The sequence below is a fragment of the Pterocles gutturalis genome, unplaced genomic scaffold (genome assembly GCF_000699245.1).
Source record: "Pterocles gutturalis isolate BGI_N339 unplaced genomic scaffold, ASM69924v1 scaffold10211, whole genome shotgun sequence".
Lineage (NCBI taxonomy): Eukaryota > Metazoa > Chordata > Aves > Pterocliformes > Pteroclidae > Pterocles > Pterocles gutturalis.
Genome location: NW_010100398.1, coordinates 18,032 through 44,022, shown reverse-complemented (window position 1 = coordinate 44,022; position 25,991 = coordinate 18,032). Strand labels below are relative to the sequence as shown.

The window sequence follows — 25,991 nt, the reverse complement described above, 5'->3', positions numbered from 1 at the left end:
CACAAGCCCACCCTGAAGGGGAGCAAAACCTTGCCCTGAAGCTGACAGAGAAATCAGAAAATATAGCAGCACTCATTATATTTATTTGAGATGTCATAAAATTCATTTTAATGTAGTACTCCTGCAATAACAGTGAAACACAGTTCAGCTCTGACTCTGCTTTCCAGACTCTGCCTCCATGTCTCCCTCCAGCCTGCTTCCAGCTTCTCCTGCCTTGCTCACTCACACAGCCAGGATTTACACAGTGGCCCTGGGATGCCTCCACCACATCTGGGAAAATGCCTGCCCTCTCACCCTCCTGCTCCCCTTTCCCAATCTTTCCTGAAGGTTCGGTTTGGCTGAGCACCACGTGACGTCCTGCACCAGCGACACCAAGCAGCAGAAAGGAAAGCCTGGGACTCCAGGTCCCATGACAGCTTCCAGGCTTCAGGGGAAATCCTGGGGGAGGGTGAATGAATGCATGTGAACTGGAACTCGTACCCACGCCGAGCCCTGAGAACGGAAACCACCGAGCTCTGTGTGGTTCCTCCAACAGCAAACTCACCAAGCCTGAAGATTCCCCAGTTTCTCACCAGCGCCTAAAGCAACGGTGCTGTATGTTACAGCAGCACCCACGGACCCTTCACACCCTGGGTGCCACTGAGCTGCTCCCTGGACAAACTCCACGAGAGGGAAGGCACAGAATCCATAAACCATGTCAAGACTGGCTGTAAGGAGAACACGGTGATTAAATGGAAGCAGCCCCCAGGCAGCAGGGATTCCTGCACTGACACACCTCCAGCTCAGCCAGAGCTCCAGAGGCCACCACAGTTGTATCTAAACTGCAGCAACTCCAAAGACATTCCTCAGTTCAACCTTGCTCAGCTTCACGAGACACAAAAAGCAGCTCAGATCACCTAGGACTTCATTAAGGGTCATGCACATGTGTCACATCTTAGTTATGACCTAAAGTTGATTTCATTGCCCCTTACCACTTCTTTGCTGCCCTAAAGTGATTTACTTCTTGCAGCCACAAAAACTCAAATCCCCAAAATATTTCTGCATGTTTGTCACTCTACTCCAACAAGCACACTAGCACCAGCTTCATTTTAAGGTGATTTCATTGCTAGGTTTTGAGTTGGGAAGGGATGGACACCAGGGCTGGTGAACAGGTACAGAACAGATATTGTTGCAAATAAACAGCAAGGCCAGAGAGCGAAGAAAACGTAATGATACACAACTGCCATTCCTACCAAACCCTACCACCTTCTGCACTGCGAAGCCAGTCGCTCACTTGGCAGCAGCAGCAACAGGATTTGATCCTGGAAGGTCAGCGACTGCTGCTGACGGTGGCTGCCCTCCCTTTGGAGCCAGCAGGAAAATGGGACTTTGCTGCCCTCAACAAAGCAGGCAGAACTCTTCCTCTTACCATTTTTATTTCAGTCCTTGCTTACGTTTACCCAGATCCCTTATCTAAGATATCTTATGTTTGTAACACATCTCAAGCAGGCTGGGAAAGGCTCCTGCTGTTGGACACCAATGAAACAATACGGTTATTTGGTAGCTGAACACATCTATCATCATGGGCTGGATGTGCACTCAACCACAAGGACAGCTGAAACGATCAAGCCCAAGCCCTCTCCCACCATAAAAAGGAGAGAGCTGCACTGCTCTTGGTGGGTTTGCACAACCCACCACCCTGCCAGAGAGCCCCGCTCACTCCATCCAGGACCCCTCTGCCATGTGCTAAACGCTGCCCAAGCTTACGGTCCTCGGGGCATCACCGATACCAGTTTTTAGCTGGAAGGACCCAGAGCTCTTAAAGTCCTCTACCAACTCCGTGGGAGACACAAGACACCCCCAGCCAGCTCCCATCGCTCCACCACGCTCCTACCAGCAGCCCATGGGCATGGAGGAGGTGGCTGTGCAGCTGCCGCCAGCCCCAGGTCTCCTCCCACGCTGCCAAAGGAGCTTTTGGCCGCTGCCACGTCGGTCAGGCAGGAGCTCAGCGAGGGGAAGGCAGCGGTGGCTGTGCCCAGTGGCTCCCAGTTACACACAGTGACGTTCTGGACAGTGCTATGGCTGCTCAGAGCTCTCTGCTTTCCTCAGAATAACCCACAGCCTTAAGCATGGAGCAGCGAGGGGGGTCTGGAATAAAAGACACCTACAAACACTTAATCAGATGGTAAGTTTGGGTTTCGAAGCAATGCCCAAGAGGAGAGGCCAGCATCTGGAAGTGAGCGTGCGTCACAGCGGCTTTTAACAGCCACTTCCAGGAAAGCGAGAAAGAAGCAAAGTGTGTCTGATTAGATAAACACACATAATTTCCAACAGTCTAAAGAGTCGTTAATTATACACCTCCGTCCTCAGGTACCTTTGTACATTTGCAATAGCATTAAACTGCTGGCCAGAAACCATTAATCTCTGATCTGAGAAAACCTGCCTTCCCCTGTGTTAATCTAATATACGGAGTCAGCTGAGACTCCCCCAGCAATTAGGGCACGCAGAACAATTTGTCTTTTTCAGTTGTTTTGATGCCAGTGTTCCTCTGTTACCAGGTGGATTTCACGTTCAGTTGAGCTAAGAGCGGAAGGAGTTAGGAGTTACAAACCCAACTTCAGAACCATCCAACTCAGCTATTTTCTTCCCAAAGAAGACAACCAGCGCCCGTCTGACAAAAGCCCGTGGTTCTGCCATCCCCACGCCCCATGAGCTGTCCCACAGGTGGAGCGAGCAGCACCATTACAACAAGCAGCTAGAAGAATTAAGAGGCCACTATCAGCCAGGGCTATCGCACACCGCATCGACACAGGCGGCAATTCCCACCGCACGCGTGGGAGCTTCTCCCCTCACTCTGCAGCAGCCAGGCTCGCCAGCCCGCTGGTACTCATCCTCCAGGAGAGCAGAGACACTTCCATACTCACACGCACCCCGCAACAGGCGTCCCCCCGTTAACTTTCTGTCTCCGACCAGGACATTCCCTCAGATGGCTCCAGACGTGACTTGCAGCCTCCTCCAAGTTATTTTTCCAGAAATACCTGCAGCACCACCCAATACTCAGCAAAAGTTCAACTCTGCCTCTTTCTCCCCAGGGCTGATCAACAGTGGCAGCAGCAGTCGCGGATGCAAAAGACTGAGCAGCTGAAAACCCGAGTCTGTTCCTCTGGAAAGTTTTTTCCTGTCTCTCCAGTATTTATTGGCATGTTTACCAAGCCTACTGCAGAGTAACGGAAAACCTCAGGGGCATTTCTAAATGCTCTCTCTGTCTTCAAGGTTTACTGAAGTCTCTAATAGAGCAAGTTGAAACCTTCTTGTGAACATCAGCTGAGCAACGCTACTGACTGGCTGTATTCATGCCTTGTTTTCCTGGAGCTCCTCGGATGTTGTTCTTTTCACTGCTTAGGCTTAGGGTTGTTGTTTCTTTTTTAAATATTATTTTTCAAAATTTCATACCCCCCTCCCCTCCCACTCCTGATCTCAACACCATCACAAACCTATGGGATTTTTTTTTCACTTTTTGCTTTTGCAGTTTGGTTCCTGGGGTGAGTTTAACGGCTTTCACATTCTTGTATTTTAAAACTCAATGAAGCAGTCACCCCCCTCCCTGGGAGGACTGGATGGACTATGGGGACAGGGAAGCTCATCGCAACAGAGCAGAGGGTGATGTTTGTGTGCCTGCCCGCACGCGTACGAGACACTCTTGCTTCCCACAGCTCCCTCACATCCCCATCTCACAAACACTCCCTCTTCTTCTGTCTTTGGGACACTAACCCAATACACCCGTGTCAGACACCCACCTAGACCCACCTTTGTCCTGTCTCCCATCCCCACCCTGCAGAGATGGGGACAGGCCCCTGCACAGCCTTGTGCTACCTGTGATGACACAGACACAGGAACCTTCATCTACAATCTCTTCTTCACACCCAGAAATTCAGTAGCATGTGCTCCCTCCTCTCCTTGGGCTTTGTAAGCTGGTCAGTGTCATGGACCCTGCATGGCTGATGAAGAGGTTAAACCAGAGCCGACACGGCGCATGCAGGGAACACAGCATCTTCCCCCCATTCTTCTCCTGTCCCCTTGCTGTCTGCCACCAGCTCCATCCTGCCTGGAAGGATGGGCTCCAGAGGGAAGGTCTCTATTCCTGTGCCACAGGCAGGCCCCTCCATTTTCAGGGTGAAATTAGAGCAGAAACGTTCATGTAGCAAAAATTCTCCAGCAGTACCTTGCTACAAAGTGAGATGTAGCCACAGAAAACACGAGGAAGTGTTTTATCGTGGGATGGTGATGGGATCATCCCCTGTAAATCTGCAGCAGGGCAAAGCTGGGCAGACAGCGTGGGCAGAGTTCTGTTCCCTTACAGCTAGTCTCCATATCCAACCGGCGCTCCTGAGATTTCAGAGTTGACAAGATCGAGCAGAACACGCATAGCAGTGACTCAGGGAGCCCTGCCAGGAGCTCTCATCAAGCTGACATGTGCTTTGATAACGCCGAGGCTCCCCCCATCTCCAGCAGCTTGGAGAGCTGCCTACTCCATCCCTGCTTGAGACAAAGCAACCCCCCGATGCAGATCCAGCCACAGTTCTATTTGCTGGGGTGGCTGGAGCAGAATTAAACCTGACAGTGGACTCCACAGAAGAGCAACAGGGAAAGGTTGCACAGCCAACATCCTCCCCGCTCTGCCTCCAGCGCTCCTGGCTGAGCAGCACACACAGCTCAGCAGCAGCAGTTACCCCATGGAGCACAAGCTCTGCATCCCAAAGAACATGACAAACCTTGGCTTAAGCACACACTGTGTTTTCACGAAAAGGTCATTTCTCTCTGTGCCTGTATTGAGATAGGGACTTGGCTTTTGGGCGAGTTCTTCCAGCCCAGGACAGTGCCTCCCCACATTTGTACAGACCCCAGTATTCCAGAACCTTCATTTTGGCAGACAAATCTAAATATTGTTCGACACGGTTAAATTACACCAGCAAGGCAGTTTGGGGGTGGGAGACTGGTCTGTAAACCCTACCAAGCTCAGAAGTGACAGCAGAGGTACAGTCCAGCCATGTGAATGCTCACAGAGCATCTCAACTCATACACTACTGACATCTAACCAGGAAAGTTCTGGCCAGCTAGTCCCCATTAGTACAGCAAGGTCTCCAAAGAGGAAACAGGAGGGGGGGGAAAGCAGCCTCCAGTAGGACAAGCATCTCATTTAAGGCTTTAATTAGTCTTCAAACACATAATGGGTTCTGGCACTATAAATCCACTTGACCTCTATTAGTGCCAGCACTTCCCTGATAAATGCTGGCATTTGTTTTCCCAGTTGCTACTGGGATAGAACAATACTTTTCTCTAAATAGAGAAAGCAAATAATATTGGTTATTTATGATGACTGTGCCGTAAAATACTGTCACAGAGCTGTAGTATGTCAATCCAGGGGAAGGACCATCTGCTTATCCCCCAAACCCTTTAGACAGGAAAGGAGCAGGGGAATCCTGAGAGCTCTCGTCCCTTATGCATTCGAGGATAGGGCTAAATGGGTAAAAAACAACATTTTTCTCCTTGTCAGTTATCCGAGGGCTTTTCTGGCTGCATGGTCTAGGCAAAAGCCAAGAGCAGGGATGGCTTACAGCAGAAAGCACAGTATGCATGAAAATAATGAAGTCAACCCACAGCTAAGGGCCAGGGAAAGCTGTGGGGAAGTTGTTTTCAATGTGGCGTCACATTAGACTTCCTCAGGAACACTTTGATCCCATGCAAGGCCCTCCATCCTCAGCTTTCCATTGTCAGAACTGGGCACCAGAAGGACAGGAGTGAAAGTTCTGCTGGTGGGAAGCTCAGGCTCCAGCGTGTTTGCTCTGATGTGCTGTATTCATTGGCACACAGACAGACACAGCTGAGCAAATATCAACCCTGCAGCCAGATCCTGAGCACTACAAAAACCTGCTCCAGAATAACAATTTTGCAGGCTTTTTCCTCTATGGCAAAACTGTTCCTTTAAAAAAAAAAAAAAAAAGAGTCTATACAATATGCAGTAATGAAGATAAATCAGTTTTGAATCAAGCTGCTCATGTGCCTGATTTGGCAGAAGATGCTTTGTGTGTGTGTCACCTGAGTTTCGCATCCTCCAGAATCCAGTCTGACAGCTGAACAACTGGCTGAAAATAACAGCAATAGCGCACGTCTGCATGGTACCCAGGGGCTCCTTGACACCTGGCTGACTGCAGTCAGGGGGAGCAGCTAGCAGAGAGGCTTCTCGATGGTGAGAGGGAATAAGGAGGCACTACAGACCATGTGCTGGAAGAGCCTTCACATTCACGTGGAAGAAGTAAGACCTGGAGCAAAAGCCCTCCTTGGAGACAGAGATGGCACAAGGGAACTAGATTCCTCCAGTGGGAGTAAAACCAAAGTAGCTCAGGAAAGCTGCAGCCTTTGAGTACAAGGTGATCTTACATCTTGTAGCTCTGCAAACTATTACCAATGGCCACAATGTTGGGCACATCTTTGATTCCAGTTGTCCCCCACACATGCGATGGGCATTAGCTTTTCTCTAACTGAGCAGGGCTGGAATAAGGCTTATTTGCAAATGAAGTGCTGGCAATTCAGGACAAAGAATGAAGTATTTTGGTGTGCATTTGCAGGATCTAGAAAACACAGTGCACCCCATCACGCAACACCTAACAGTCAAATACAAGCCTTGGAGCTTGTGGGAAGCCTGGAGCCATGTCAGAGGCAGCCTCCTGTAACCATAACCTCCCCCAGGCAATGGTCTGTTTAATAGATTAACAGGTGTGGGGACAGGAGGATTTTCTGGGAGATGAACGGAACTGGGTGGAGCAGGCTGGGAGGAGGCACGTAACCTCAGGGCTAATTCAAGAACAGCCATGAAACGCTTGGCAGGAGCTTTTGGCAGGCTTTCTTCCGAGAGCAGGGTTTTCTCTGCCACTATATAGCAGAGCCTCATGGCCTCCAGTCTTCCATTATCAGCTTGTGTTGAACAAGCAGAGATCAAAAAGCAGCTGAGTTGGAGCCAAAAAGCAACACACAGTAATTAACACAGGCAGCATCTCCAGCAGCTAGACAAGCCCAGCTACAGCAGCTGTGTCCTGCAGACTGACTCAGGGAGGGCAAGAGAAGGAGCAACACACATCAGAACCTTGCAGTGATCAAACACTGCCAGTAACATCCTCTAAAAGAGAGAGAGGCAATGTACATGATCCTCCTCCTGGATGCTGTTGTGACTCAGCCCCCAGCTCGCAGCAGCCAGGCACCTTCCAGTTACTGGCACATGGCTGGCCACACTGGACTCTGAGTTCTGTCTCTGTAAGCTGCCAGGTCTCTTTGCTAAGCAAAGGTTTGCTGTCTGAGTGCTCGTCCTTGCCAGGCGAGGGGCCAGCCTTGCTGCAGAGTAAAGGAGGACGGTTCCCGAGGTCAGTCCAGAGATCAGGGTGACTCACGCTGAGGGTCTGGCCTGGCCTCGCTCAGTGAGGTCCCAAAGCAGACCATGGTCATCCACACAAACACCTTTGAGATAAGTTGTAATTCTAGCTGGGCGAGAAAGGGAACTTTATTCTTGGGCCCCTTCTTGCTCTGTGCTGTAAGAAGATACAGTAAGCAGAGGCATCTGGTTCCTGATCATACCACCATACTGTCAGACAGCAGAGCATAACAACCATGAGCATCTCCTATGCACTGGCTACCAAAGGAAACTGTGAAAGTCTGTGGAAAGTGCATTTGGGAACCAGATGGCACACGCTAGAGCTGGGATGGGTGCAGGAGCCGGGAACAGCAGCCAAAGGGAACGTCAGGCTTCCCAGCTTGGAGCAGAAGTTTGTGTAAGGAACTGACAATTTCCAGAAAATTAGCTCTCCCCACAACAAGAAGTCCCTTGATTTACTAGATGGCTTCGCCAAAAGCCACGTTGTACCTTCTCTGCCACAGGCTTCAAGAACTCCTCCCTTCCAGCACTTGCAGCCTCCCCTGGCATCGAGATAAAACAAGCACCTGAGTTTCATTAGCACAATATCCTCTCCTCCAGTCCTGGAGCATTTCCTCCGCTGTGAGCTGAGAAGCCTTGCTGTACTTTACATTGACGCTGGGAAGGAGGCTCACGTACAGAGCAAGATGAAACAGGAACATTAAATACTTCTTAATGCTTTGAGAAGAAGATTTTAAAGCTTCATAAAGCCAATACTGGGGCAGTCTGAACTGAGTGCTAAATTACTTGGTTTAAATTCAAATGACTCAGAGGTTCATCCCCCCATCAGTGCTGCTGGAATGATTTAACAGCTGTAACAGCAGAGGTTACTCACATTTGGAAGAGACTCATTACAGAGATAATGAAGAGGCATCCTTTAGAAGTCTTAAATCTTCACTCAAGAAGCCCCCACACAAGCAGCACTTTTCTCCCTCCTGCCCTGCTCTCTGAAGCACCACAGCAGGGACCACCACAGACAGGGCTTTCTGGGCACCTTCCTGCAGGTGCCTTACTGGGAGGCACGTGGGAACATTTGCGCCAGCACTCCTCTGAGCTCAGAACCTAAGGCTCCACTGAGCATCTGCTAGAGCACAATAAAGCAAACGGATCACCTCGCATCCTGCCTTCCACTTGCCCAAAAGCTACTCTGCTTCGGTCAACAACCTCATCCATCAAAACCCTGCACAAGCAGGTACAATTAACCAGTGCGGCCTCGGGCTTTCATTTTCAGAATGAAAAAAAGGCTGAGCTGCAGCCCATTAGCTCCTGGGAAAAATCAAATACAGTTGAGGATACTTAATATTAAGCAATTTCAATTGCCATGCTTACTCAGTCTGCCCAGTAAGAACAGGGCAGGTTCAGCTGTTAGTGGTGTCACCCCACCCTCATCTGCTGAGCAGAAGGCAAACACGACCTAGACATCAAAATCACAGCCCCAGTGAACAAGGCTGTCCCACTGTCAGAAGGATGCTGGTCTCAGAGGGCCACATCTCTCTGCCGTCACCCAGTAGAGTCCTTCGCAGACAGGCTGAGGAAACCATGGAGAAGGAACATCCCTGCCACTGGGCAGCATCCCAGCCTCTGGCACAGGCTGGCAGGGGTTAGCAGCACTGCCTCCTTCCTGCTTTGCATCAACAGAAGGCTGGTCAATCCAGCATACTGCAGTAGCCCTAAACACTCCTTACATACTTCAAAGATCTTTAAAGCAAGTAAACAAACAAACAAACAGGCTGGGAAACATAAAAGCAGATTTCTTCCATGTCTAATTGATCCAAGGGTTCAAAGATTCCTGTGAAGAAGGCAAGCTCAAAACTGCAGGGAGGATGCAAAAACCCACATTCAAAGCCACACAGAGGAGATTACTGCTTGGGAAGAGGGGTTTCGTCCCCACCCAGGCTCCGTTCCACACTTCACCAACTGAGAATACAACCTGAAGCATGGAGGGATGAGTGGTACCCAGCACGGAGGCTCCTGAACACCGAACCAGCAGCCTCGCCTTGTGCCTGCCCTTTTTCAGCAGAAGATGGGCAGAGACCGGGGGAAGTCAGGCTCTCAGCAAGTCCTCTCCTGCCTTCAGAGCTTGTTGAGCACGGCTGGGCAGCAGGGTCTGCATACTGCAAACAGCACAGAAACCATGCCAGGAACCAGGTTACAATGCTCTGAACGCATCTATATGTCAACACCTCCTGGAACACCTGCATCCCTCCCCACCTACACCCAGCTGCCAGGAGAGGTCTTGCTCAGTGTCTCCTAACAGCTGCCACCAGAGATGACGACCGAGGCTGATGCCCTGCTGAGAAGAGATGAAAAGCAGCCCAGAGTCAGTTCTCACTTTGGAAGGCTCAGCTCCATGCTCCTGATTCACCGCTGCCCACCAAGCACTGGGCACAGCCAGCTCCTTGCTGAGCAGATACTGAAACCTCAGCCCAAACCAAGGGATCTAGAAGAGGGCAGCCAGGGCTCCCACCCCACATCTGGCAGCAGTGCCAAGGGCAGAGCTGGGTGTTTGCACCCTGGGACATCTCCCAGCACCAGGCAGCAGTTCTTTTGTTCATGGTTGCCGTCAGTCCTACAGAACAGCTCCCTTACAGCCACAGCAGGTTCCCTTACCTCTCTCCAAAGGCAAAAGCCTCCCAGTACTCAACTCATGACTTCCAGTGTGTGAAAGAGGGCAAGACCAGTTTTCAGGGCCACATTTTTGGGTGTTTGGAGAAACAGACACCACCTCTGTTTATTTGCTTCATGTTTTAGCTACTCTCTAGTTCTTTCTGTTTGTTGCTTTAAGCTCCCTCTGTTTGCATTTCTTCACAAGGTCTTTGCTTTCACAAGACTCTTGCAGCACTGCCCCGCTTCCCTGGCCTCCACCTTTGTCTTCCGACATCCAGTTGCTCTCAGAATATTAATTAAAACCACAGAAAGCTCAAGAAGAGGAGCCAAAACAGCAGAGGAAAACATCAGACATTCCTTCCTGCCTCAGGCCCCTGGCAGAGGACGATGCCCAAGACTTAGAATCAAAAGTCACCTGTGAAGGACACGACAGTCTGATGGTCTGGCTCAGGGTTTCTCAGCCAATTGTACAGATTCTCCCAGAAATCAAGTTTGCTGTGGAACTTTATTCTACCTGCTTCATTAATGTGTTTTAGAAGATGCCGCCCTATCAGATGATTTTAGCATCCTTATGAATATGCAGACTTTTTATAACCTTAAGCAGGGAAAATAATCTGAAGGGAAAAAAATTTGAAAGCTCTCCTCACCACAAGACTTGTTGACATCAAAAGGCACGGCTACTTCAGAAGTCAGCTTGAATCTCAACTCTCTCACCTGCTTCCTATTACAGAAACAGATGTTCCTCTTGCTGTAGATTGCTGCTATTAATAATATAAATAATTATGCTTTTCTAATCATTTAATAGGTGCACAGGAGGGTACCAAAGTTCCTGGCAGCCATTAAATACATCTCCCTTCTTCTCAAGGGCTCAGAGACACCTTGGTGGCCTCTTATACTCCACTGAAGTTCAGAATAAGAGGGGTGAAGCCAGAATAAAAGCTAAGGAGAAATCAAGGGAGGCAGGATCCTCTCCACAGGCTGTCCTGCAGATCATTCTCTGTCCAAATCTCTGCAACAGGGACAGCACCTTTCCCACCTGACGCACGTGGAAAAGCACGCACGTGGCTAAGTACTGCAATGCTCACACTCCTTTCTTCCAGCAAGATGCTACGGCACAGCCCCAGCCCACAAAACACTGGGGCAGCTGATTGCTGCTTCCCCAGCAGGTTCCCAGGACCTGGCGAGGGGCAGCATCCCCCACCACCCACCGAAGCCCTGCTCTGTAAGGGAACCTGCCCCAGGCACTGTGCTCCTGCACTGCAAGCCCCAGTCATTTGCTGGTTTTCCTCCAGAGAACACTTTGTCCTGCTGTTGACAACAGCCCCAGCCTTGGGAATGTTCGCAATGCCACTGCTGATTAACAAGGTCACTGCAACCTCCAGCGAACACCGCCTCTGACTGCAGCTGCTCAGCCCCCCTTCCCACCCTGCAGCCAACACACACACAGACTGGCAGGGCTCTGGCGCTGTCAGACAAGAGAAAAATCACTACTGGCTCCAGATGTTAACAGCATAGGCACATCTGGATCACTGGAGGGCAGGGAGCAGCCCATGGGTGACACGCTGGCTCTGCCTTACCCTGCCTCGCCTCCAGCGACTGACCAGGCTTGCCTCGTGCCTTAAGCAAAAATCCCAACCCTTCAGTGCCACGTGCTCTCCAGGTCTGATGCTGTGAGATGCCATCAAGTGGGGCTGTGCCAGGGAGGAAGCGAGGCTGGGTCACCACTGCTGTCAGGGACACTGGCACACACCAGGCTCAGCTCTCCCCAAGACCCTCCCTGCCCTGCCTGCAGCAGGACAGCACCAGACCAGTCCATAGCAGGTTGCATTCAAGCCCAGATTCAATGGGGAGCATGTTATGAGAGCAGAGACGCCCTTGCTCTATTTTTTCATTTATTTCCAGCTAAGAAAAGGCTGCGCACTCCTAGTTATGCAATACGGCCAGAGCTGCAGAGCCCCTCTCCCAGCTAAATCTGGCCCAACCCCTTCTGCTGCAGCTCTTCCACACAACACACTCACACATGCAGTCAAACGCATTTCAGAGAGCGGTGCTCTCATGCCCATGCAGTCCTGGGCACTGCCCTCCACCTGCACCCCTCTGTTCCCCAGCCCGAGGGACCTGGCAGCCCATCAGCTTGTTTCCTCCTCACTTCACGCTGTCCCAGCAGCAGAAGCACCATCCAGGTTAATTTCCTGTTCCCCTTTCACTACAAAATAATTTACCAAAAGGAAGCTCCTAACGAGATGCTGGGAATGAACCCAACTCCCTCACTAATAAGTTTCCCAGCAGCTGTAAAGATGGACCTGACGTGCAAAAGGAGGCTGGGGTGACCCACGTGGCTTTTGAGGAAACAGATCACCGCAGATCCTGATGGGGCTCAGCAGGACATGCTGCCTCTCTTGCCCACAGCTCGACTTCTCAGGAAAAGCATAACGCAGCAGGCTACACCTTCAGGATCAATACTGCGAGCAAACACTCACAGCTGGCTTTTCTCCCACCCAGGACACCGTGCCTCAACCCGAGCATCATCTTCTCTACAGCAGTTCTACCAACAGGAAAGAGAACACAGGAACACACCGCCTGAGAAAGCGTGTCTGCACTAACAAGGTCATATTTAATCAGCCGGCACCTCCCGGGATGCAGTTTGGTCTGTGTGAATTAATAAATCTGTCCACAGAGACAGCAACCAGCTGGAGGTGCCCCATGCCAGGCACCCACTAATGCCTGCAGTGGCAGGTCCAGGACAGGCAGACGGTCCCTGAGCTGGGGACACACGTCAGGCTGGCAGGGTGACAGCACACTGGGGCGAGGACACAGCTGCTCTTTCCTGCTCTCTGAGGAGCAGAGGCAGAATGACCCAGGATGGCAAGTAAAGCCATTTTCTCTGCTGTGAGCACACCTTGCCACCTCTTTGCTTCCATCACCGCAGCTGTTCAGGGGTGAGACAGCACCCAGCTTGCCGATGCTCACAGCCTGCCTTCAGCCCATGCTGTAGGCTTGTTCCTTGGGTGCTAATCAGAACAAGAGCAGCCAAAAATCCCTGACAGTCACCTTTTTGAAAGCTTGCTCTATCAGTCAAATCAGTTAAAAGGGCCCTGCAGAGCTTTAAAAGAGACAAAAGCTGGTTTGCTGCTTGGCCTGAGGACGCTCATTCCCAATGCAGATTAATTCCATTAACTCATTCTGAGCCCTTTTTGGGACAGATCCTTCCCTGCCCGCGCAGCTTATAGAAAGCACAGAGCAAACATACTGCAGTCTCCTTTCTGTTAAAGGCACTCCATAGCCTCATCTTGCTCTCGCATTCCCATTTCCTCCCATGTTGCCCATTTGCAAACACCTCCCCATCCCCACACACCACACCACATCTTTCCCAAGCCCCTTCAGTGCCAGCAAAAGCCCAGAAACTCACCTTGTGCTTCATAGCCAGAATAGTGGTGAGCCAAGCCCACATCCTCGTCCCCGGGGCCCAAGCCGAGGGCTGACTTGAGCTGGGCCATGTTCACCTGTGCTGCCAGCTCGCCGTTCCGGTCCCCGATCTACAGGGTGAAACCAACAGGACAGCTGGTAAAAAGGCAACGTGCTCCGAAGCAAACAGCCCCTAGCAAAGGGTTTTCCAGTCCCATACCAAAGCAAACACACAGCCAGCCAGAGGAGAGCTCAGAGACACCCAAGAGACCGTACAGCCCAGCTTTCAGCACCAAAGCGACTCTCCAGAACCATTCCTCAGTGGGAATCAGAGAGAAGGTCCCTGCATGCTGTGCACCGGCTGCACCTCATTTCTGTGGAGTTTGGTACAATGAACTGAGGGGCACAGCTTGCCCACTGCTACAGAGATAAATGTGCACATCTGGTCCATCCTGTAGCCGTGTATGGCTTTGCAGAGAGCCCTGAAACTCTCAGCCCACTTTGAGTATTTCCATCGTCACTGAGCACCAGACAGCCCCACTACTGTCAGCCACGTGGGCACTGTCACACTGAGGGCTTGGGTGCTCCCAAAGCCCTTCTCTCCTGGCTCAGATCTATAGAGCTTTGAGTTGTTCTTAGTGATATACCTACACAAGACTCCAAAGTCTTTTGGAGTCCAAATTTTTCCAAATTTCCATCTCTCACTGGCCTGAAGCTCAGAGAGCTGATGTTACATATTCAGGAAGAGATTTTTCCAACAGCTCCTGCTACTTAAAATGGGGAGTTGTAGGACACGCTGCTGAGCCCTCCTCAAAAGTTTAATGAAACAAGAAAATTACTGTGCTGCATATCACCAGCAAACAGAGGTCACTCAGAAACAGCTTCTAATCTTCAGAGGAACAGCAGCATCTGTGACAGAGGAAGACCTTGGCTGTTCCCTTGGAGAAGCCTGACCCCCTATTAAATGCCTTGCAACAGCTCCCTTGTGGTCCTTCAAGATAGATTGCAGCGTGAGCCATCCTAGAACAAAATCATAAATCCCCACATTATTTATGGCAAAGCCCCAAGCACTAGTAAAGGGAGGCAGATCAAATGGCTTATCGTCAGGCATAAATACCCTGCCCATTACAAGAGATTTGCTGTTGACATCATCTCCAGAGAAATTACTATGTCCTGGTTAGGTTTCGCAGTCCTTGATGCTGTTCAATGCTTCCCTGACATCCACTCGTTTCAGATCCTCTCCAAGGCCCTTTTAAAATCGGAGGAACGCACTGGCAGGACAGCAATGTGAGGCAGGTTTTTCCTGGGCAAAATGCTGGTGCTGCCACAACAGCACATGCAGCTCACTTGGTTCCCAAGGCTAAAATAAACCATCAGCTGTAGAACAGAATCACTAGCTGCTCGAAGCTAATGCAGGCTCTCCTCACGAGCGGACAGTCTCTGCACTGCTCCATAATTAAAGATGTGGAGGAGTATATTAGCCACCTGCCATGAGTAACCTACTACTGACATGCCCTGTAATCACAGCATCACCCCAGAATGAGAACACCACTGTGAACCCCCACCCTGTCAGGTTTTTCCCTCCACCCCCAGAAACCTCCAGTATCACCACTGCTCCTGTCCTCCCATCACCCCTCATCTGCACTGCACACCGCCAGGCTGCCAGCTGGTTCTGAGTAATCAGCCCTGCGCTGCAACAGCCCGAGCAGACGAAAGCTGGAAAAGTTAATTTGTCCTAAAAATGTACAAGGCCAAAGAACAGTATTTCTTCTGCATGTCTGATAAGTATAATTAAGTTCGTAATTAGGCTGCTATGTCAGCCCTACCCCAAGATTTAGCCAACCTAACAGACAGGCAGGAGAACACATGAAGCACTTGCATATGGAGATTTCAGTTAGTGCTTCAATGGGGCAATTACTTCAGCTGGGGAAGACTAAAGAGCCCACAGCAGATTTCCTCATAGCACGCTAGAGAGACCAAGCAATGGCATTCTTGCTTTCTGACAACACCATACGTTTTTGCACCAGGAAAGCTGCAGTTAGCTGGGCAAACACCTCTCTGGCGTAGCTACACAGAGAGTAGCTACACCCTGAAACCCCAGACGGTGCAGCAGTGGCGCAGGGCTAGCTGCAGGCTGTGCTCATCCAGTGTCAGCAATCAATTGTACTGGGACAATGCCAGAGTTTACCACCTCACAGCTGGGACCCCCCGCCAGCTCCGCTGAGAGGAAATAACTTGTCACACGTACACTGTGCTGCAGTGCAAAATACAGCAGGTTTAGAGCACCCAGCCGCTGGGCAGCAGCTGGCAGTGCTTTCTCCAGGTACTTGCTAGCAAATTGAGCCAGACCACAGCTAGAATCACACAGTCCATCTCAGTCAGAATCAGAGCACCTTGTGCTCAGGAAAGGTCTTACTAACCAACTGGACACCAAGAGGCATTGGGTTCCTTCACAGCAGCTGGGTGCACACGTGGCCAGCAGACCAGACAACTAGCCCCCAGGTCCTCTGTCACCCAGGAGTATCAGTGAAGAGCAATGCACAGCAAAAGTGCTCGCTGTAATTAAAGGGAAAGCTGGGAGCTTCCCATATAAAGAATATTTTCCAGCCACGCTCTGCAGTTCCTAAAGAGACCATTGAAACAGCACACAGACAAGGGCTTTCCAGAGCAGTCATAGCAAGAGAACTACAGTAATATAACTTATTGGCATAAAATAAAGTCTTCCTCTCAACAGGGATGGCTGATTCCCTCTGATCTGAAGCAGCTTCTCTTACCTCTTGGGAGATTTCAAGATGTTTCCTTGCAAAGTGCAAGGCTTGTTCGTGGCTCCCCAGGGAGACATAGGCATTTCCCAGACTCCAGCAGGCTCTTCCTTCTCCCACCCTGCAAAACAGGAAGCTGTCAACCACAGAAATGCTGGGCAAAACCCGGCAGCACAGCCGCCTTTTCAGCGCCTCCTTCTCTAGAGCACCAACAGCCGGGCCTCCTAGCTATGCTTTAATCTACAGAAGTGTTCTGCAAAGGAAAATTAAATGCACTGTACATCCTAAACTCTTCTTACACTGAGGTCAGTAGGATCAGGGAATAAGCAACAGCCTCACAAGTGGGCCTGCACCCAGTGGCAAAAAGCTAAGCAGTGCAGCAAGGGGCCAGAACAGTTTGGCTTCATTTGTGCCACCAGTCTGGGAGCAGAAGCCGGAGCTGCCATCCAGCTTCCACTTCACACAGCAAAGGTTCCTCCCGAGAGATGCACAATGCAACAAGAGGACATGTAGCATCCAACCCTTTAGTTCAACAGCCCAGAGCTAAATTAGCAGAACATGGCAAGGAGAGAAGATTGCAGGCATGCAACACTCTCCCGCTCCACACCAGCACTGCATCGCCCAGGAGCACGCACAAACTGAAACTGCAGGCAACCGCCAAGCAAATATTGACCTATTCCCAGGGCGCTGCTTCTGGTTTTCAGAAGCCATAGAAAGCGGACAAACATGAAACCGCCCCGGGCAGCCCTCACCCCCAGTCCTGCCAGGCACCCAAGTATCTCTGGCGGTTTCAGTACCTGTTTGCACAAGCAGGCAGAGACCTGCTGCTCATCAGAGCCTGCTCAGCTGTGCAAATAAGCAGATGTGGGGGGCGATGGGATAAAAAAAGCATATGGGGGCGCAGGGGGAGGTTCAGCATGACTGCAACTCCCTTTTCAGAGGTTTGGGCGGGTTGATCAGCATTGAAACATTTTTCTTGTCACCCTGTTCAATACCTTCTGCTCATAGGGTGTGTTCCCAGAAATGCAGGAGCCCACAGGCCTGCACCCCCACAGCATGATTCACCCTGGGGTGGGATTAGACTTTCTCTGAACAGATAGTGCCCTGGTAGTGCCACAGAGCTCCCATTTTAATGTCTCTGCTCCATCTAGTGGAGGACAGCCCAAGAGCCGTCAGCAGTAACACCGAACAAGGCGGCTGCAAAGTCACTTTAGCTGCAGGAAGGCTCTAGGATCACAGAGAGCATTATCCAGGAGACAGGGCCAACCTCTCCCTCAAAAAGAAAAAAAAAAAAAAAAAAAGGAGTACAAGCCCCCTAAAGAAGGAAGAATGAGACCAAGAAGCAAAATGTATCATCTCCATTTGTTTCTACTTGGAAGTTTCCAGCATCATCTCAGAGCAACAGGACAAAGCAGCACGTGTATATATGTGTGTGTACCTGTCCTGCCCACACAGTTTCTATGGAAGATACAATTTTGTGAACTTGAGGAAGCTTAAAGGGGCCCTTCTGAGATAAAACAGCAGCAGCCACTTTGCAAAGGGCTGAATACAATGCATTTTCTTGAAGTGCCTCTTATCAGAAACCTCCCTCAGCCCACGCAGACACAGCATTAAGGGCACACTCTCCAGGTTTGAAGGACATGATAGAGCTGTCAATCAGGTTATGTTTTTGACAGATGACTGGACTAAGGCCTGGGTTCTGAGACAGTTCTAAAGACTTTCAAGAATACGTGTCACTGCTGTTTAGCCTCAGCAGCAGAGAACAATAAATCAACAGGGGGGTCAGTGCTGTGAACCCACCAGAGCAGAGACGCTGCCTCCTGAGGCAGCCCCTTACCTGTCCCCCAGCTCCTGGGCTATCACCAGGTGTTTCAGATGGTACTCAATCGCTCTTTCATAGTCTTGAAGCAGCGTGTATGTGTTTCCAAGACTGTAGCAAGCCTGGGCTTCTACTGCTTGGTCTTTGAGTTGTCTGGAGAGCTGGAGGGTTTTCCTGCATGGAACAGGTGGAAATGAAGAGATCTGATACTGCAGGGCACCTCTGCAAGGGGACAGGAAAGTCACCGCTTTGGCACGTGCCCGTTACATGCTGCAGGCTGTCGGGTGGCTGCATTGCTTGCCACTGCTGAGCACCACACATGCAATTGGCCTCCAGGTCCCTTGTCACATCCCCAAGCCTGTGAATTCACTGCAATAGGTCAAGATTTCCAGGGAACACTTGCCCTGAGTCTGCCTTAGCCCCTGGCACTTACTTGTAGTACTCAGCAGAGATGTCAAACCTCCCAAGGAAGATGTGTGCATTGCCCAGGTTGCTGTATGCTCTCCGCTCAGCTGCCTTGTCCCCAAACTCCTTAGCAATGGCCAGGCGCTGCAGCAGACACAGATTGGTGAGTACAGGCTGGCCACTGCCAGGTTTCTGTTTCACAGCGGCTTCTTTCAGAGGTTAACTTCTCAGCTTGCAAAGCCCCCACCCAGCAAGGCAGTGGTGCCCATGCCTATCAGTGCTGGATGCAGCAGGAAATCTCTCCCTCTTTTGCAATTCAGGATCAGGAAGGGCCTTTGGAACTGGGGGAGTAATGTCACATCCTCCTCTAACTCCCACTCCAGCCTGATCAGCGCACACCTCTTTAGCTGAGGTGCCAAAGGAGCTATGCACATACTTCAATAGCTAAATAAAGAGGCAAATGGAGAGCTGGAGGTGAGGCTGCGAAGGGATGTGGTTGATCAGCAGACTGACAGGCAGGTTGTCACCTCGCATGGTGCTGTGGCACAGAATGAACACGCACACGTGTGCACTCCATCGCACCATCTGCACTGCAGCTGCTCCCCAGCCCCCGGCCTGCACCTCCGTCCTGCCTCTCCTCTCACATCCCCCTGCTCCCTGAGCTTCTCCACCTCTTGCTCTCCACTTCCCAGCACCTGCTCCTGCTCCCAAATACTGCACAGAGCTTTCCTGCCCCTTTCAAGCCCCTTCCCCCAAAGCACTGCTGGCTGCTGTCCTCCAGCGTTTAAAAATCAGAAGAGCTGTGACAGGGCTGACTTTCCAAGGTGCTGAGCACCTTCCACTGCAAGGAAACTGGTATGTACTCTGAACTAGAAGCTGAATTGCATTTGAATTGGGGCAGAGACTGCATCACCTCACCCCTCTGTAAAGCTTTACAGAAAGTTATTATGTTCTACAAGGAACATTTATTCCTGATCAACAGCTCTTCCAGCAGCTTAATTAAATTCATGGCTTGCATTTATTAAAATCTAGACCGACACAAATTAAGAGCAGAAAGGCCTTGCTGGCCCAGCTGCAAATTTGCCCTTAGACATCTCCTTTGGTTTCCAAGCCAACAGCACCCTTCCCTCAAGCCGCTCATTAGGTGCTGATGGGAGTAAGATGTTGCCCAGCATGAGTTTGTACAGCAGGGCCAGACCCTGGGGCACACATGGGAGGGAGAAAAAAGCTGAGGGCAAATGCCTCCATGTACTTCCTGGGCTGTGGTGAGAAGAACGGCTGGTCCCCAACAGCCAGGCTCAGCCCCGGACCCCAGGAAGAAGGTGGTTTCCTACCTCCTTGTGGAAGGCTATAGCTTCACTGAAGTTGCCAAGCAAGTACTGGGTGTTGCCGAGGTTGCCATAAGCACGGCCCTGCGCAGCTCTGTCCCCCAGCTCCTTCACCAGGGACAGGTTCCTCCTGAAAGAGATCAGAGCAGTACGTCTGGTGAGCCACAGCCACCGCACTCTGCAGAGACACAGAGAAGAACCTTGCACCTAAAGAAAGGAGAGCCAGCCCTGGAGAAGGCATTTCCCCTCCCCAGCCACTGTCCGGTGCATCCCCTGGCAGGTGAAGGTCTGGTGATCGGCGCCAGCCACAGGACAGGGACAAACCTGGGGAGAAGGGCAAGATAAACTACAGATGAGAAGGACAACTGGGACTTCAAGTGAAAGGCTCTTCCCTGAGATGAAGGAGAGCCTCTGTTTGTGGCTCCAGCAATGGAGAGACAGGGATCCATTCTCATCAAGGCCAGCAGAGAGCAGCAGGGGCTACAGGATATAGAAGTTGAGCTTCCAAATAGAGCTCTGAGGGGCAGACATTGAACTTAATTGCATGATCACACTTTAAACTACACTGGGTTTTACCAAGGCAAAGCCAGGATGAATTTTAGCTCTAATTTTATAAAAGCTTGCAGTCCCTCTCGCACCTTCCCCTGAGATTAATTTGCCATAAATTGGCATCCCAGGGGAATATTCCTAACTCATTGCAACATGCAAAAATCTAATTCAGTGGCCTGATTTTCAACAACATCGAGCCCATTATCTCATTCTTTGCAACAAAGATTTTCCAGAGCTCCCACATCCTCAGTGGCCCAGGAAACAAATCCCTGCTATGAGAAATGCTTCCAACAGGACTCAGTAAAAATGGCTGTCTTGTACCCCATGCAGCTACCACTAGCCTAACGGTTATCAGAGCTCAGCTAACCTGCAGACCCTGAAAGCTGTGAGCAGAACAGGAACACCACAAATACAGGTTATGATCTGAGCAGGATAAGCTCAAAGGTGGACCTGTGTGCATTCTGGCAATCACCGATGCCTGACCAGTCCTGTTCCCTGCAGGAGAAAGCATGGCCAAGCTTGAATACTTACTCATAATATTCTGAAGCTTTCTGTAGCGTTTCCTTGACTTCCTGAGTCAGGTAGCCTGGGTCTTGGGCCATGTTCCAAGATAAGTGCTTTCCCTTCGCATGGTAAACATTTCCTATATTATAGAGTGCTCTGGCTTCACCTACCTAAAGGGAGGAAGAACAGGGAGCAGCAAGGTATTACACTTCCCATCCCAGTATGGACCTCTCCATTGCTGGGCAGAGATGCTCAAAGCCAGGAGGCCCACATTTTCCTTCCCCATCTTCACTGTTATGGCAGTGTTACTGTCAGCAGCATGAAACCTGTGATGCAGCGAGAAGGGAGAGCTTTACACTCCATCTCCTTCCAAAGCCCACCTTCAACATATAACAGTTGCAGACAGATTATCTCTAAAGCTAAGAAATATTTCCTGTTGGATGCCATGAACCAATTACCTTGTCTCCCTGCTCCTGAGAAATGTCCAAGTGTCTCTGGCAACACACAACAGCTTCATCAAACTGCCCAAGTATTTTCAATGTATTCCCAAGGTTGCCACTTGCCTTCGCTTCTCCAATGCGGTCTCCAATGGTTCTATGAGATGACCAGAGGAACAGGGAGGTGTTAAAGAGCTCACAGACCTTTATTCACCAACTGTTGGAGGCAGAACTCAAGCTGCAGCAAGCACTGCATGGTACGTACACCACCTCCAACAGTTCCCAGCACACACACCTGACTGGAATGCTTCATACAAGCACTCTCAATTTTGAAGACAGATCCTTGTTTTTTTGCTGTCTCAGGTGAACTGCTCTAATTACTTCAGGTGTACCTATGAGTACCTGGGGATAGGAGAACTGGACACTGTCCTGGCTCTCGCTCCAACCCCCATCCTCACATCCATATCCCTTTCTTCACCTCCCAGCTCTGAAGGTGGCTGACCCCTTCTTTTTGCCTCCAGAGTTCTCCACAAGACAGTCAGCCCATGCCTCAGGGCTACTTTTGGATGCTTATTTCTGGGGCAAATCCCCTCAGGCTGCTGGGTTCAGACCCCACAGATCTTTCCTTTGCTCAAGCCCTGCCAGGTTGGGTCTGGTTAGGACAAAGCCCTGCTGACATGCTTACCTGGCCAGGGTAAGGTCGTGTTTATGGTACTCCAGCGCCTTGGAGTACTCCTTTAGGTAGAAATAGGCATTGCCCAGCTGACTGTAGATGGCACTGAGAGTCTTCAGGTCCTCTGTCCCCACCTGCACCGCTGCTTCAAAGAAGGCTGCCCCAGCTTTGAAGTCCCCAGCCTTGCACAAGCGCTCTCCTTCCAGGGCCAGCTCCAGGCAGGACGCCTCCATTCTGCCAAAAGCAAAACAGTCATTTCTAGAGGAGTTAGACTGCAGTGCACCCATGCAGCAATGCAACAATTAAAAGGTTTACTTCATTGTACACCTTTAATTACTCACTGCACCAGTAAAACACAAACAAGTCCTGGAGGGAGCTGCTCTCCAGGCAGCAGCTGCCTCTCTGCGTTCAGCCCCAAGCACTGAGGCACCAGCCCCACACCAAACACCGTTTGGGCGATGATAACTCAGGGATGTGCAGCCGGCACACCTCAGCAGTGTGGACACCAGCTTTCAGGGGACACGGTGGGCACTCAGCCCCTCTGAGAAACCAACCTCCTAGATACGAAACACGGGAACATCCAGATTGACAGTCTGCATCTGCAAGTGGCTAGAGACAGCCCTTGAGTTCCCAGTAGGAATCCAAACAAACTCTGGGCTCCTGGCTCTCAGGATGCAGGTTCACATCACAAGAATAACACAGCACGTGTTTTTCTCACAGGTGGTGCACAGTGCAGAAGCCACGTACCCAGGCTATCCACGCCTGCACCCCCTTCCCCAGGGTAACAGAGAGGGTAGCCAAATCGCAACACATTTTTCTTGGATACCAGAGAAAACCCTGGACTGTGCAGAATTTCCTGGCTGAGCAGCTTCCAGAGCTCCCTGTCTGCTTTTCATTAACTCCCCTGCTGTCAGTTTTTCCACAGGCACTCTGCACATTAGCCTCCAGACTTGCCTTCCTCCCTTGCATTTCTCGACACCTTTGGCAATGGTGCATGCTATGCTGTCAGTGAGCGTTCTGCAAGCCAGCAGAGAGGAGTGAGACCAGGGATATTGCTTCAAGAGAAAGGAAACGTGCTCCTTTGAACGCTCCACCAAGTCCTCTCTAAGTTACAGCTGTCCCCAGTAAACCCCATGTATCCTCCAGCTCTCACAAGGGACAGAGCACGTCTTTGAAAGCATCTTACCTCTGCAAAGCCAACCCTTCATGAGGCAGATGGACACAGCACGTTCCTGCTCCTCTATTCAGACACTTCTCTCTGCTCTTTTTGACTTTTTCCATTTCTGCTTAATGTATTTTTAAAAGTCAAAACTATCTAGGTCAAAGGTGGACATCTGCTCAGAAAAAATATAGCCCATTTGTCCAGAGTCAGAAAAGCGAGGGTCAGACAAAAGATAATAAATGTCCAAAGGCAGTTTCTATTCTATTCTTGAAGAGCACTTGCAGGAAGCTTGACTGTGGTACCCAGACTAAGAGAACAACTTGCTCATCACTGATAGCAGCAGCCCAGCTGACGTCTCCCACAGCCATTTCCAGCTGAGCCCTAGAAGATGTTTCCCCCAAAGCCACCCTTGTGATGAGCCAAAGCCCAGCTCCTGCAACCAGGGTCTCTGCAGACCAAGGGTGGGGTGTGTTGGCTGTGCCAGGGCACTCTGCGCTGCTCTGGCTTCTCCCCCCAAGGAGACAACCTGCCACCATGCACCCACACACCCCCCGTGCACGCTGACTTCAGGGCAGAGTTCCTCCTGCTGCAGGTCGCTGCTCCAGCATCTTCTGCCCACATCTGCACCCAACACCCGCTGCCTCCTGCTGCAAAGGGCCACGTGGAGATGCACGTACAAAATACCGATCCTGATAGATTTTTCCTACAAACAGGCAGAATGGTGTTTTCTCAGCTGCCAGGAAACAAAGCCAGTCCCTCTATGAACAGAGTATAAAGCATCTACAATCCAGCACTATTTGCCTGGCAGCCTCCCTGCTGAGCTGGCTCTGTACAGCTCCAAACACCCAACGCTTGGCAGCCCAACAGCACCCTCCAAAGCAGCACAACCCACCAGGACTGTCCAAACAAAAGAAAAAAAAAACACCAAAAAAAAAGGCAAAGAACTGGTTTCAAACTCTCCCTCCAAACACTCACAACCCTTCCCATCTCACTGTTCATTTGTCCCCAAAACCACCAAGTAACAACAAGGAGAAAGGGATTGGGAAGCAGCTCATCTGAGCTCCCACCTCAAGCTCCCACACAAATATTTGATTTCAAGCTCACTGCAAAGCCCACATTTTAGTGGCTATTTTCCTTGTGCAAGAAGGCTGCTTGCAGTGCCAGTGCAGCGTTAGTCCCTGCCTCAGCTTCCCAATATCCACATTCTCTTTAAGAGACCGAGTGCTCACCAACTGTAACCAGTCTAAAAACTGAGCTGCAGACCCGTTTTCCCAATTCATTGCATTGCAGTCTAATTCAGATCAAACCTGCTGTGTGATTTGAATAGCCTGAAGTGAGGGTTTCCATCCCCGCAACACAGAAAACCCTACAGCAACAAAACCCAACTACACGCTCCAGGGGCAGCATCTCACCGGGGCCGTATTTGCGAGTGGAAGCAAAACCAGAAGCAAAATCAGTGCCTCGGCGCTGCATTCTGATACACTCACACTCTTACACACACACACATGCTCTCTGGGTGCTCTCCTGGTGTTCCCATAGTAACTATCCAGGCACAGTGCAGTGACATGACCCTCAGATGCACACAGCCTTTAATTAAAATCTGTTTGTCCTTGAACAGGCTGCTTTGCAGAGTATCTGACTTATCTAATTAACATCACTGCTCAGTTTGGGACCTAAGCAAACAAGGGGAAGGGAGAGGAGGCTTTTTCCCCGCATCACATTCTGCCAAGCATTTGCTGCCACAGGAAGGAAAAAGTCAAGGATGGCAATTATTAACAGAAACACAACCCACTTCTAAAACCCACCTGCCCTTCCCACACCCTTGGGGCCCGACAGCCAGAGCTAGTTTTGGGAAGCAATTCTGCACGCTGTTCAGTCACCCGGGGCTTAAAAGCCCTCAGAAACACAGTGCCAAGGGCAGAGGAACCAGCTAAAGGTCAACAAACAAAAGCATGCTAAAACACTCCATGTACAGCAGCTTCCAAAGGCCATGTTTCAACTGGCCGTAAGAAAAAGACGAGGGGTGATTGAGGCAGAAGGTAGGAATCCACTGTTCCAGTGAGCCAACATGAACCGCCTTGACAGACGCTGGCAAAGGAACGAAAACAGGGAATAAAGACAGAGTTGAGCTCCCCCACAGGACGTGACTGAGCCCTCTCCTACCTCTTCTTCTGCAGGTTACGCATTTTCTGAACATAAACCCAGAGCTCCAAGCCCACTGGCAGAACGAAGCAGTGGGGCTGAGGTCTACTTGGAACAATTTTGCAGAGAGGTCTCTCTGGTAAATTCACAGGCAGGATCCTGGGTTTTGAAGATGCTGATGGCATCTTCATGTCCATACAACACATACTGCTCTCCAGGTCTCACTCCATCTGCTTGGGCAATCTTGAACTGTGTTTATCTGGGACATTTCCTTTTGTTTCCATATGCTGCTCTTGAAAGGGAAGGGGAAAGGAGCATTGTTTTTGTTTACAGAGAACTAGAAAAAGTAACATCCCTTTTCCTCTAAAATATAATATCCTTTGTCCTCTGTTGGTTTCAGGTACCAGATAGGCGAGTTCACAGCTGAAATCTGGAAACAAGTGAGCATCTTAGTTCATTCACAGATTTCAGCACTGCCCAAGGGCCCCAGAAGAGTCCATGAGACGGCCAGAATCCAAGGCAGGCAGCTCCCTCCTTTCTGAGCTGGTCTCTTCCCAAAAGCACTCCGCCTCTGTGGTCACACATCAGCTATTCCTGTTGGTGCCTCTTTGCCCCAAGTGCAGAAGGACTTCTGCTGCTACAAACACCTTGTCAGGTGAGGAGCTCAGGCTTCCTCCAGAAGATGGTCTTTGAGGAGAAGCATACACCAGTTTGACAAGCTCCAGAGAGGCCTCATCCATCTGCCATCCAGGAAGCT

The 25,991-nt window shown here is 50.5% G+C and overlaps 1 protein-coding gene across 1 annotated transcript in view; it reads right to left on the bottom strand.

Moving 5' to 3' along the window:
* The window catches only part of GPSM1 (G-protein signaling modulator 1), a 51,150-nt gene extending 25,731 nt beyond the window's left edge, over positions 1 to 25,419 (bottom strand). Inside the window, exons 1-9 of the mRNA XM_010079651.1 lie at positions 25,256 to 25,419; positions 21,943 to 22,164; positions 21,279 to 21,414; positions 20,848 to 20,990; positions 19,774 to 19,897; positions 18,468 to 18,583; positions 18,053 to 18,208; positions 16,228 to 16,336; positions 13,458 to 13,584 (exon numbers count right to left, since the gene is read on the bottom strand). Coding sequence (XP_010077953.1) covers positions 13,458 to 13,584; positions 16,228 to 16,336; positions 18,053 to 18,208; positions 18,468 to 18,583; positions 19,774 to 19,897; positions 20,848 to 20,990; positions 21,279 to 21,414; positions 21,943 to 22,164; positions 25,256 to 25,419 — 1,297 coding nt within the window. The remainder of the gene's footprint in view (positions 1 to 13,457; positions 13,585 to 16,227; positions 16,337 to 18,052; positions 18,209 to 18,467; positions 18,584 to 19,773; positions 19,898 to 20,847; positions 20,991 to 21,278; positions 21,415 to 21,942; positions 22,165 to 25,255) is intronic.
* Positions 25,420 to 25,991: the final 572 nt, after the last annotated feature.